Below are 13,746 nucleotides of genomic sequence, written 5' to 3'. Positions count from 1 at the left end.
AGTCAAAACTGCAGTGTGTGCAATGACTGCGTGTAGATTTTTAGGAACAACAGCTACCTGTGTAATACCTTTTGTTCTATTCTCCCGTCACTAAATTTGGCCATTATTAATATGATTTTTTTTTCTCATAAACACATTTTCTTGTTACCTTTAGTGAAACGGCTTTGACTGTTGTAGTCCTGCCCCATAGCCTGAAAGAGTACAACAATATTTTACTGGAAGTAATTCTCAAAAAGCTGACCTGATAAGTGCTTAATAATTTCCTCTTCTGTTCAACAGTGGCTAGGTTGTTTATCTCTGTTTTCAGTTGTTGGTTCAGACCCTTGATCCCTTTTGTACATTTAAGTCAAGTGGAAAGCAGGAGAAGGCAAGATTCTGTGACCTATTCATCTACACGTTTACATGAACCATCAGAAAGTACTAGAGCACAGTGTGAGAATAATTGTTTTATGACAGCATGTTGTGTTAATTCGTTTTTATTGCTGGAATAACTTTGGAAAGTATCAAAGGTTTGAAATATATTTGTGAGCATATGGATGCTGTGGCATCCTTATTTTTGGTCCTTTGATGCCTATTGCTGCTCTCATGTAACTAAGTAAATTGAATTTTGAAATGTCAAATGTCATTTATCTTTTGTGCTTCTGAATTTGTTAACCCTGAATTAGAGTGTTTCTCAGTTACACTAGCTTCCTTTTAACTGGGAGACAGCCTCTGAAAATTTTGCTGACATAGTGTTATTCTGAAAAGGAAAAAAGAGATTGGGAGAAAGAATGGAAAACGGCCACTAGATTTCTTAGTTTGGCTTTCTTTTTCACCATTTTTGCTTTATTGGAGATGGCAGCCTGTTTTGCACCCTTCTCTAAGAATTAGCTCTTGGCTTATATTTGGACTACAATCCCAAGTTCTTCTGTACAGTCATTGTTCTGCCGTCTGTCAAACTAACTCACTTCTGTTTTCACTTCCCACGGTAAATTTTCTCATGATCATATAAGTAGTCTGTTGGTAACTTGTTAATACTTACTGTCTGTACATCTTTTTTATAGAATAGAATTCTAAATCCTTATACATGGGCATTATCTGCAGCCCTGTATTCTTGTAACTAGTCGTGCTAGTTTTCTCTCTCTGGAATTACCATCGTACTGCATCTTAATCTTTTTTTGCATTGTAGATTCTTTGGGAGAGGGCATATGCAAGACAGTAGAACTTCAATTTTGAAATGGGCCTACAGCTTGCACAAAAAAATATTTAATCAAAGCACCGTCAGAATAGTTATGATAAAATTTAGCTGTGACCTATACCTCTGTTTATTGACATATTTCTCTACTCAACTTTCCCCAGATTGTTGGCAACTTACTCTATTATCGCTACATGAATCCAGCCATTGTTGCACCAGATGCGTTTGACATCATTGATCTTTCAGCTGGAGGTCAGCTGACTACAGATCAACGGAGAAACCTTGGTTCCATTGCGAAGATGTTACAGCATGCTGCATCCAATAAGATGTTCATGGGAGACAATGCGCATTTAAGTCTCATTAATGAATATCTTTCACAATCATATCAAAAATTCAGGTAGAAGACCATAGCTAATTGAGTTGGGAAGTTTGGCAGATTGTAGCATTTTAAATAAAAAGGGGGTGAAAATAAGTTACAAATGTGATGAACTACATCTCTGTCAAAAAAGAGATTGCACTCCTAGAGTTCCATGAGCATCAGTGACAGTGGCAAATACAATGCATACCTACAATTCATAAACCATGCGTAGTATATTAATGAGATTGCCAAGTCAAATATTTTGATTTATGACACGTCAAATTTAAGGTTACCCTTCTGAATGTTTATCATCATACTGTGGGCATAGACAATTAATATGGACATATCCCCTTCTTTTTTCTCTGTGTGAACCCTGTGTCCATGTAAAAGCTAACTGGTGCTCAGAAGTGAAAGTGAATTTGTGTTTTGCTATTTGTTTAGTAAGATCAGCGGTTCTTTCCAGAGCTATTGTCTTAAACTTTTCGTGTTTTGTAATAAAGAAAAGCAAAGGTAGCTGAAAGTGCCTTGCGTTGAAGGCAGGAGGACCCAGGAACACGGTGCCTGGAATCACACACCTGTCCTGTGGTAGCGGAAAATGAGCTGACATCAACATACTCAATAACAATAATTGTTACACTGGAATTGACAAGTAGTAGCATGCTGTGCAGTAGAGAAGACAGTAATGCTGCTTGGGATAGTCACAGGGAGTTAATGCGCTTGATATGTCATGTGAATCATAGAAGTGTATTGATTCTTTTCTACTCTTTTTCGAAGACGTTTCTTTCAGGCTGCCTGTGAGGTCCCAGAGTTGCAGGATAAATTCAATATTGATGAATATTCTGACTTGGTGACTCTCACTAAACCAGTTATTTATATTTCCATTAGTGAAATCATCAATACACACACTGTAAGTATGTGTTGGTTATGTTTGATCCTTATAAGCAGCGCAAACAAAATTCTACTTTTGGGTTGAAACCTGGGTTAACAAATCTAAAGGTGAAAACTGCCATTTGTGTGCAAGAGTTAATTGTTACTAGTGTGCAAGAGCTTGCCAGTTTACAGAATTGGGTAATTTGCTTATGGTTTTTCTAACTTATTTTGAAAGCATGCAAGTATATGCTAATGTATATGATACATGAAAGCATGCAAGTATATGATAATGGCATAATTTTGAATGTTGATATTACTGCTTTGGATTTTAATAAAATAAGGACTTTTTCTAAAAGAAGACAGCTCTGAGTGAGAATTTCATTGGCTAGAAAAGGATATGTGATTAAAAAAAAATAAACATTTTATTTTTGTTCATCTAGTTGCTCTTAGACCATCAAGATGCAATTGCTCCAGAGCACAATGATCCAATTCATGAGTTACTGGATGATCTGGGAGAGGTTCCTACAATTGAGTCCTTAATAGGTGATCTGTTTTATTTTACTTAAAATTTATTATTTTATTATTATTTATTATGTCACATATTATTGACATAAATTATCCTTTTTATTTTACTTAGGAATATGTGATATTACCCTAAATGATTCTAAGTACAGTAAGGAAACAACAATAAGGAATCATCAGAGGTTGTTTGAAAGCAGGTGCTGTAAGAGAACAGCAACAAATTTGTTCATTTATTCTTTCTCACAACAGAATTTGTTATCCTGGAAGAACCACCTCACTTTTTTCTTCCACATTGTCCTCCACTTCCCTGAATTTCTATAAGACAAAAGAGAAATTTTGAAATGTTTTATTTCTTTCCTTATATTGGAGTGCCCTGGCTTGCTTAAAGGCATTTGTTCTCCAGTCTTGAGATCTGTAATTGTCATGTGATATATATATATATTATTGAACATTGAAAGGAGCGTGTGTTCTTATAAGGACTTTGGTATGTTTGGTAGGGACAACAAGGAGATAGTTTTATTTTTCTCTACTGGGGGAGGAAGGAACTAACAATTCTGTTGATAATCTGTGACAGTTTTCTAAAAACTAGATCTGGATCCTACAGTTCACTGCTCCGTGATAACGCAAACACTGGATACTTGCATGAGCATTTTACCTTCCTTGTTTTTTCCTTCCTTGTTTTAAGGTGGCTTCATAATAGTTTTTTTATTCTTGTAAATTGAAGGATGAGAAAGGTTAGAGCCTTTTAAAGGAATGATTGATGGCATGTTTTCTTCAAAGCATTCATGAAGAACAGAGGAGGTCTTATCTGAGAGAACCTAGATTGAGTTTAACTAGAAAGCACACGCACATTTCACTTTCCCTTTATGTATTGTATTGATGTGGTTAATGTTTCAGTCTTATCTTTTTTTCTATCCCTCTGGAAAAGGGGGCAAGTGTTTAGGAAAAAAACATGCAGGAGATTGGACTAGATGATCTCCAGAGGTCCTTTCCCAATCTCACTCATTCTGTGTGATCCTAACAAGCATTCTGACAAAGTCAGACAGGCTATGTGTCATTAGGTGCTCATTGCACAGAGCAACAAAAATTCTTCTTGACAAGATAGTTTAGTTTGTTTAATAGAAGATTACAGAGTTGGTTTCTAATAAGGGTTTTACTCTTTGCTTTAAATAATAATTCTAATGAAGACACGGGCAATGAGGCACACATTTTTATTTAACATATTTTTGGCAGGTCAGGTAGACTTCTCATTAGAGAGAGAGGGAGGGAGGGAGAGGAAGGCTGAGATACAGTACGCAAGACATACCTGTTTGTAATGTCTGCAGACTTGAGCTTACACAGTACCTTTCTCTTCCTGGCCCACATAGTGTCAGTTCTGGGAAGAAAAATCTTGTGACGTATGCAAGATAAATGTTTTAAAAATACATAAAGTGTCTTTTTAACAGTGTGGGAAGCAGTGTTGTTTTTCTGTGGTCTGTTAGGAAAAATTAGAAACCCCAACAGTCAAAAATGTGGAGAGAACAATCAAATATAAACACCTTTTTTCACTTGACAGGGGAAGGATGCAGCAATGTTAATGACCCCAACAAGGAAATGCTAGCAAAGACTGAGGTTTCTCTCACGCTTACTAATAAATTTGATGTTCCTGGTGATGAGAATGCAGAGAAGGATGCAAGGACAATTCTGCTGAAGTGAGTGAAGGGTAACTGCCTAGCACATATCTTGGAGAATGAGGAGAGTAGAAACTGTATCTTTACAGCTAATTTGTATTTGAAAATAGAGTTGAAATTTAATTTAAATTAAGGTGGGGCTGATACTCGAAACACCCTGAGCTTTTAGCCATGTCCTTTAAATTCTGTAGCTGTTAAATTTATTCTGTTTAGTTCTCTGTCATAGTGGAATTTATCTTCCTTTAAAATATTTTTTGATTGCTTTAAAGGGGAAAAGTGACAGAAAATAAAACTGCTGATTTTGAGCAAGTAAGACCAAAGCAGGCATATTTTCCTCCACGTGAATGCATTTTGCCTTAGAATTGCAGCCTCTGTGATCCAGACAGCAATACTGGGAGTGCTTTGACATATATAGGGTAATGTCCCCAGTGCTTAAGGGGGTATTGGGGAGCATTCCTGTGTACTGCAAAAGGACATCTTGTAGGGAACTAGTTCCCAAAAAGTCATGTGCTTTTTGACGCAATGTTATCAGTGATGTTCTCTGGCTTATAAGTCAGGTGGACACCCAGTCAAAGTGCAACTTTAGAGAAATCAATGACATTTTCTTGTTGCAGAGCAAAAAGAATACTGAAGGGCTTTCACTTCTTACCTCTTTTTTCCTTATTCTTCTTGTTTTCTTTGCAGTACAAAGCGTTTAATTGTTGATGTAATCCGCTTCCAGCCGGGAGAAACACTGACTGAAATCTTAGAAACTGCAGCTACCTCAGAGCAAGTATGAAGATACTGTTTCCCTGTGTTCTTTTTGGCCTAAGAAATTGTTGTCTATCCATATACATATATATATCATTATACTTAGAAATCTGCATCAAAGTTTAGTGGTTATGTATTGCAGTGGGGCTGTGGAGCGTTGATGCTGGAAATATGTGTAACTAAAATGAGAAGGGAATATAGTGGAAATATATTGTATATATGTATAAGCTTAACTTCTTTAATAGTTGCTAAATATCTGTCTGTCTATCTAGAAGGCTGTTTTAAACAGCAGGTGGGCTACTGCTGGCTCCCATACGTGAGTGGATTCATTGGCTTCAGTAAAGGAAGAACTGAGCAGAATTCTCTATCCTACGTTATCATGGAAGTCAGACTGGTTACCGGTCACCTTTAAAGAACCCATTTGGGAACTTGTAATGTATTGGTCTCAATCTCTCTCTCTCTCCCCCCCCCCCCCAGGAAGCAGAGCATCAACGAGCTATGCAGAAACGGGCCATTCGGGATGCTAAAACTCCTGATAAGATGAAAAAGTCTGTATCGGTAAAGGAAGACAGCAATTTAAATCTTAAAGAAAAAAAAGAGAAAATCAAGACAGGCCTGAAGAAGTTGACAGAACTGGGGACTGTGAATGCAAAAAATAAATTCCAGGAACTAATCAATGATATTGCAAAGGTATTCCCATCAGTGGTTTTCTACTGGTCATGGTTGTGTCTTTCCACAATTTGCAGTGTTATGAAACTACTCTGTAAAGCTTGCAGAAGAAAGTTTTGTGTTACTTATTGTAGAGAGATGAAATATACTTTTTTGCTGTTGGGCTTTTACCTCTTCATTATTTAGAAAGTCATTTATCTTAATGAGAAATGTATGTCTTTTCAAATAGTTGTGTTGCCAGGATATCAGGCACTTTGGAAGGAAAAATACTATAGCTTGGGGGAAGCTCTAATGTGTTTTTTTTCCTCTTTACTACTTTTCACTAATTTGAATCGTGCCTCTACAAACTTTACACAAGAAGACACACTTTACAAGAAAACTTTACACATAACATAAATCCTAAAATATAAAGAAACAAAAATCTTTCAAAATTGATGTCGTACTGTTCTTCACTACTATGTTGATGATATATTCTATATCACAGATTTACTAAAGTAGTGCATGAGAGAGATGATGTACATAAAGTAAATAAGTGATCACCCTTTAGAAATTGGATTGGAATTGATCATCAAGTAGTTAATAAGCATCAGAAATGAAAAAGGAAGTTGACTTGACCATGCAACACTTTTTGGTTCAGTTATTAATTTAATTTATGATTAAAAATGTCTGACTAACAGAGAAAGGTGAGGAAATCTTGTGTACCAGTATGACCATATTTTCAATCTTCTATCCAGAGAAGAGAGAAATTGATGCAATCCTTAGATTTCTGTACTGTCAGTGCCCACTCTAGTCTCTACCGCTGTGACAGCATGTAAGTTTGAGAAAGTGCATACAAACGAACTGCTATGGAAGGTTGGTTAGTTCCATAAAAAGTCAACACAGAGAAGGGCTAAACTGGGGCAAATATGATTAGGGAATTTTGCTACAGCTTGTGGCCTAAAGCAAGATTATTCCAAATCAAAACAGTGTACTTTAAATAGTCTGTCTCAATGTGGGGAGCTTGAGCAACTGCCAGAGAACATCCAGCAGTGGCTGTTAAATCTTTGCATGTCCCATTCTGTGCTGTAGGATATCCGAAATCAGCGTAGATATCGTCAGAGAAGAAAGGCAGAGCTGGTGAAGCTGCAGCAGACTTACAGTGCTTTGAACTCCAAAGCTACCTTTTATGGGGAACAAGTGGATTATTACAAAAGCTACATCAAAACCTGCCTGGATAACCTGGCAAGCAAGGGCAAGTAAGTATCTTGGCAACTTGGAGCTGTGGATCTAGAAGTTCTCCCTAAAGAATGAATTTGCATGCCATCACAAATGGCTGGCATCTGCTCAGAGTTTCTGGTCTAAACCTTTTACCAAACCAGTGATCATAGAGGGCAGAAAAATACCAGCTGGAGGAGCCTGAATGGGGTCAAAAAGACATGTTTAAATGTCCAGTCTGTCCTGTCATTCTCTCTAGAAGCAGAGAATGAAAATAATCTAGTTTTTAAGTTCTGTATTTTGTTTACGTGCAAGCACCAAGTAAGACTTATTTTATCTTTTGTCCTGAAAGGAGTTGGTTATTTAAGTGGAAGACTATTCAGATGCTTGGATTTTCTTGACAAAAAGCAATACCTTTCTCCTAAATTCATCACTTCCTTTTGCTTTTGACAGCTGGGGGACTATAGTCTTTTAAGCTGAGATTATTTTTGGAAAAAAAAATGATGGGGGGGCAGTGTTGTTTGCCTTATCTCTGGCAACTGACTTGTCTGAAAATTAGGAGTATAGGCCAAATTTTCCCTCAACTGACATAAGCAGGAGAAATCCTAGTCTTTGTCAATTGGATATAAAGCAGTGGTTCCTCTGATTTTCTTCTGCGTAATGTTTTTAATCTGAACGTGCAGAAAGAATTTCCTGGTTTGAAGGAATTTCAGAGGTGGCCTTTTGGCCCTTGTGAATTGAAAGGGGTAAAGCATAGAGATGTCGATCAGGGAAACATGTTGGGATTTAAGCCTAAAGCTACTGGCATGATAAGGGAATCTACTTTAACGTAGAACCTGAACTCTAAGATGGAATGGATTTTTGTGTTTTCTCAAAGAGACATGGAGTAAGTTGAACTATATGGCAGCAGTTAAGGATGGACAGTGAGGAAGCAGTCTAATGGGGTGAGGAGGACAACTGTAATGGTTTGTCTCTTGGACATGTAGTAGGAACACAGATTGAAGAGGGGGAGAGATTATAAACAGTATAAAACTGTCAGGATCATAGGTCATGCATAAATATATTCAGTGTGTGTAATCTTGCATCATCTCATTAATCAGCTGCATTTAATTTCTGTTTGGGTAGAAGTTGCGCTTACTGGTCCATTTTCAGAATACTAATAAAATGCCTTATTAAGCATTAGAAGATTAACTTTTGTCCAATGATAAATGGGACTGTTTCCCAAAAAATACCAGGCTTTTTTTTTTTTTTTTTTTTTTTTCCCCCTTGCTATTGCTCAAGAGTTTTGGGGAAATAATAGGAAATGAAAGATGGGATGCCTTAGGTGGTTTATGTACTCTTGTTCTGATTTTCTAACATATAAAGACATGGTTTCTACTGCAAATAACATCTAAGCTACAAATACTATGTAGATAGATGATGCATTTCTGCTAGTCAGTTGATTAACTCTGCTGATGCTAGCCAATTACCTAAGTTGGATTTCTCTACCTGTTAACTCATCATTCGTTTTTCATAGGGTCTCTAAGAAACCTCGGGAGATGAAAGGCAAGAATAGTAAAAAGATTTCTCTAAAATACACTGCAGCTCGACTTCATGAGAAGGGAGTACTATTAGAGATTGAAGATCTGCAAGTTAACCAGTGAGTTTCTCTTTAAAACTGTAACCTTAAGAGGTAAGTAACCTTCCTGGGGGAAGAGGGAAACAGGTATGTTGAATTTTTTTTGTCTCTCTCTTGTAGCTTGCTCAGACTTGAGGAAAATAATCCCGTTATGGGCCTACAAGAAGGAGTCTTATGCTCTTTTGATCTTGAGATTTGTCTGAAATCATGACAGATTGCCCTTATGGTTGAACTCCTAAAATTCAGTATTGTTTGTAGCCTTAGCTCTCAAAGTTGAAGAAATTGCTTAGATTTTTCTAGGCAGGCATGCCTGTATAGCGAGGGCTGTGAAATCTCACATAGCGATTTCTTTTGAGTTCTGTTATTTCTGGATGAACTGAAGTAGATATTTGATAGAGAGGTTGGGCAGGATTTTGTTAGCCTTGAGAATTTGTGATAATTTCTGTAGAATATTTAGAAGCTACCTGCTGCTATAACTTCTGTTTTGTGCTTTGTGCTCTAAATGGGGTGTTGATACACATGCACTAAAGCGGGATGTTGATATGCATGTGCTAAAGTATCCTTTTTCTTACTATAGGATATTACTGCTTTCATAAAGATATGTTCTAGTAGACGTAGACTGTGTTAAGTTTCCATTCATTATTCTGTTGAGTCTAGCTGGGCTTTAAGGTCTCACTTTAAAGAGAACTAGAGTTAAGAATGGGATTCTTCGAAATTTATCTTCTGAGTTGATCTGGTATATTCCTCTTTGTTTCAGTAGGAACTGTGTCCTCAGTAATGGACTGTGGTTTTCATTTTTCTAATTTCGTAGGTTTAAAAACGTGATATTTGAAATTAATCCAACAGAGGAAGTAGGAGATTTTGAGGTAAAAGCAAAATTCATGGGGGTACAGATGGAAACCTTTATGCTACATTACCAGGTAAGGACAGTCCTGATTAACATTGAAAATGTATGGTGTGTAAGTTCTGTGGGCTGTATATGACTAGCCATTAAATTTTCTGCTTGTTAGACTCGTTATTATAATATCACACACTTTTTTCCCAGAGCAGTGTGAAAAAAATGTGCTTTCATCAACCCTTTTGCAGGCTAAACAGATGTAATGCAGTGGGAGTTCAGCAAATTTGTTTATTTCTTGATACAGATTTGTATTCCTAGTTACACGCATGCCTGCACTTCACCAATTTCCATTACAGCAGGGAAACCAGGAGTCTGCTGCAGTGGTCAGTTGGGGTTGGGTGTGTTGGTTTCAGCCATTGCTTGCTTATTGATGCTTTTTCTGCCATCATGCGATTAACTGGTTTCTTTAGCTGTCCAGTTCTTGGGTCTCCTCAGTTTTTAGTTACTCCAGACTCCTGGAAAAGGCACACAGACCAAACTTCCCAAACAGCCTCCATTCTGCCTCTTACACTGTTACTGTTGTGTAGCATCTCTCTCCACTTCTTCCACTTTCGGATGTCCCCCAAAATTTGGTCCCAAGGTGTTGTTAGATTTTACAATCACTAATGTCTCAGGGGTCTTGAAATAAATAATGTGCAGGAGTGCTGCACATCAGGAGTCCATATCTCATTTCCTTAAAATGTTTCTTGATTGGCTGCTGGGAAGCAGAGCTGCAGTGCCCATCAGCTCGCAGATGACTCCCAACAGCTACCTGAAAGGAGTTTGTAGTGAGGTGGGTCAATCTCTTCTCTAAAATAACTACTGATAGGACAAGAGGAAATGGCCTCAAGTTGCACCAGGGTAGTTTCAGGTTATGTGTTAGGAAGAAATTCTAGATGGAAGGAGTGGTGAAGCATTGGAACAAGCTGCCCAGGGAAGTGGTGGAGTCGCTATGCCTGGCAGTGTTGAAGAAACGTATAGATGAGGCACTTAAGGATATGGTTTAGCAGGCATGATGTTGAAGGTTTTACGGTTGGACTTGATGATCTTAAAGGTCTTTGCCAACTATAATGATTCCCTGGCCTCAGAGGTCTCTTCTAGTTCATTTCTGTTGGAGCTGCTTGTGAAATTTTCAGTTAATTTGGTTACTCCAAGTCCTTCATACGCATGGCTATACCACTACTCCTTTGTAGGCTTTGTAGAAAATGCGTATGTTCTGAGAGTGAGGGAACTACCCTCAATAGCCAAGCAGATCATTTGCAGTGGCATCGGTAAAAAAAAAAAAAAAAAAAAAAAAAAAAAAAAAAAGAATCACATTGCCATTTTCAACATGTTTATGGAATACAGGAGGAATGGTTTTATAATTATTCCAGCATCACCTAGATTGGGCGGTTTAGCTGAATACCTCCTCTAGTATCTAGCATTCAAGAGTGATGATGTTGACATAAGCTCACTGATGAGATAGGTGAGGAGGGTCTTTTTGCTCTCTCTGCAATGCATTACTAACAAGAGCAACATGTAACTAGGAATGCTGCCTGCATAGTTACCAAGGAGACTGAATCGCCATCATGTATGTGGAGAGGTTATTTCTTTTTCTGCCCTCGATTGCAGTGCCCTAAACCACTTCACTGTAGCCTGGGCTGCTCAGTGTATTACAAAGTCAGGCTGTGGAATAAAACATTTCAGGCTACATTATATGGTCAGGCATACAGAGGAATCCCTTCAAAAGTTACAACTTTATGGCAGTTTTGGAAATGGAAAGCCTGGAAATGTCTAGATTTGAAATTTGGCTTTCGTAGAACTTTTCCATTTGTACACTCTTCTACAGTTTTCAATTAAATGTTTTTATAAACAGATTTAAAAATGAAGATCTTTTGTCTTAGAGCACCTTTATTTTTCATATAAGTCGTTTATTTTCCTAGTTTATATGAGCCACATACTTCGAGAGATATTCCTGAAAAATCCCACTCTATTCTAGGGTCTGACATATTCTCTGTTAACTGAAAGATTCCTCACTGATAAATGTCTTCTTTTTGGTAGGACCTTCTGCAGCTGCAGTATGAAGGTGTTGCAGTCATGAAGTTGTTTGACAGAGCAAAAGTAAACGTCAACCTTCTGATCTTCCTTCTGAATAAGAAATTTTACGGGAAATAACTGTCCTCTGCCAGCAAGTCTGTAAAAGGGAGGATAAAAGAAAAATCAGCATATCTTTCCATGTCTCTTCCAGCTATCAGTCAAGGACACTATCTTGAAAGGCTTGTAGCTATGTGTATCATTATATGCCCATGCCTTGCTTGAGTATATCAAATGTATTATGGAGGAGGACCAAGAACCTCAGTGAATTGACAGCTCTTACTGATTTCTTGTATCTTTATGAACTTTAAGAAGGTTCCTTAAGGGAAGGTGATTTTTAGAATGCATTTTTATAGGGCACTGGGGATGAACTAATGTTAGAATATACATAGGGCAACTGGGTGCTTTATTTGTCTAAGCATGTGCTTTGTAAGGCTTGAATTCTTGTTGCTTATATAAAGAGAAAGCTGGCACTACAGAGCAATCAGTCTGCCTCTTTCTGAAAGTGAAAAAGAAATGTTACAGATTTTGTTCAGAATCTAATACTCTCTAAAAATGGTCAAGGTCTAGGTTACCCGTTTGTATGTGAGCTTGTGGTGGTGGGAGCCAGTTGCTGAGATAGAATCATTGGAGACTGGGGAGTTGTTAAGTCAAGAGTGGTTGCAGAATGATTTGTGAATATGTACTATAGTCCAGTAGAACAACTTTAGTGGCTCATTTTTCTCAATTTGTTTCTCCTAAGGAAATTGTAATAATTTTCAGTTGGCCCCTTACATAGACGAAAGGTATAATGTAATTTACCAACGCTTAAAGACAGAGGGGACAAAGAATTTGCAGGATGGTAGGGAAATTTAAAAACTCTGTTGAAATGTTAATTTTCAGTCTTGCTTGCACAGCATGGGAAATATAAAATGCCTTTTTTTTTCCCCTCCCAACTTAGAGCAATAGTTCATATATCTGCATCTGATGCAAAAAATGCAAGGCTCTACTTGAAGAACTGTCAAAGAAAATGACTGCACTAAGTAGGTCAGCGGTTAAAAAGTTTCACTTTTACAGCTATACCCTAATCTTTTTTTCTTTTTTTAATTCCTTTTTGGTGGCAGTGCTGGCTGTTCTGTGAAGTCTTAACAGAAATACAAACAGACTTATTAAAAAAAAAAATGTGGCTTTAAAATTGGTGGTAGGTTAAGGATGTTTGCCCCAGAAACATAATCCTCCCCTCTTTTTCAGCTTTTCTTTTTTCTTTCCTTTCTTTTTTTCTTTCCTTTTTTCTTTCCCTTTTTTTTCCTTTTTTTTAAGTAGGAGAGGGTAAGAAAAATGAAAAATTTAAGTTATTCTGAAGTTACTTGCCCTGCTCTTCGAGATCGCTGGGTTTAGTTGAATTGTATACTGCTTACCTTATCTCTGATCTGAGTTAGTTATGCCAGTTCGGAACTTTTTCTAATAAATGCCACTCAGTATTTGAAATGCCACATGTTTGAGGATAACTTTTTTTGTACTCCTTTAAGAGTTAAGAATATATTTCAGTGTGGCAATGCCTAAAATTTATTTAAATGTATTTTAATATTGGTGCATACCAGAAGTTTCTCCTCTAGCATATGAAAACCAAGAAACATATTTATAGTGTAGATCATCTTCAGAGAAAGAAAAACGTTAGAATTGGATTTCTCTTCTACTGGTATCTGAATAAGAGGCGAGAAGTAGGAAAAGGTCTTGCATAGATTTTTAACTGCTTCTGAATTTGATATATAACTGAAGGACTTTAATTCTTTGTATTGAAGATGATGAAAATCATGATATATTTCCATAATATTCTGGAATATTATGGAATGATCACTAGAGAACTACAGCTATATTCTTAAAGCTCTTAAGCCACAGAGATTAATCCCCACCCCGTTGAGGGAAATAATACAAAAAACAAGACATTCCAATGTCTGCTAAAACCCTTTAAACTATAACCCAAGAGAGGAT

At 37.2% G+C, this 13,746-nt stretch overlaps 1 protein-coding gene across 1 annotated transcript in view; it reads left to right on the top strand.

Moving 5' to 3' along the window:
* Nucleotides 1-12,050, top strand: part of IQGAP1 (IQ motif containing GTPase activating protein 1) — a 55,871-nt gene extending 43,821 nt beyond the window's left edge. The window contains exons 29-38 of the mRNA XM_088529506.1: nt 1,339-1,571; nt 2,307-2,439; nt 2,843-2,945; nt 4,480-4,615; nt 5,279-5,366; nt 5,822-6,034; nt 7,082-7,248; nt 8,724-8,846; nt 9,637-9,745; nt 11,743-12,050. Of these exons, the coding sequence (XP_088385632.1) occupies nt 1,339-1,571; nt 2,307-2,439; nt 2,843-2,945; nt 4,480-4,615; nt 5,279-5,366; nt 5,822-6,034; nt 7,082-7,248; nt 8,724-8,846; nt 9,637-9,745; nt 11,743-11,856 (1,419 nt within the window). The 3' untranslated portion in view covers nt 11,857-12,050. The remainder of the gene's footprint in view (nt 1-1,338; nt 1,572-2,306; nt 2,440-2,842; nt 2,946-4,479; nt 4,616-5,278; nt 5,367-5,821; nt 6,035-7,081; nt 7,249-8,723; nt 8,847-9,636; nt 9,746-11,742) is intronic.
* Nucleotides 12,051-13,746: the final 1,696 nt, after the last annotated feature.

The sequence above is a fragment of the Tinamus guttatus genome, unplaced genomic scaffold, assembly GCF_059628265.1.
Source record: "Tinamus guttatus ecotype Peru unplaced genomic scaffold, ASM5962826v1 Tinamus_guttatus_pri_ptg000004l, whole genome shotgun sequence".
Taxonomy (NCBI): domain Eukaryota; kingdom Metazoa; phylum Chordata; class Aves; order Tinamiformes; family Tinamidae; genus Tinamus; species Tinamus guttatus.
The sequence above is the reverse complement of the archived record's forward strand: the minus strand, read 5'-3'. Positions and strand labels throughout refer to the sequence as shown.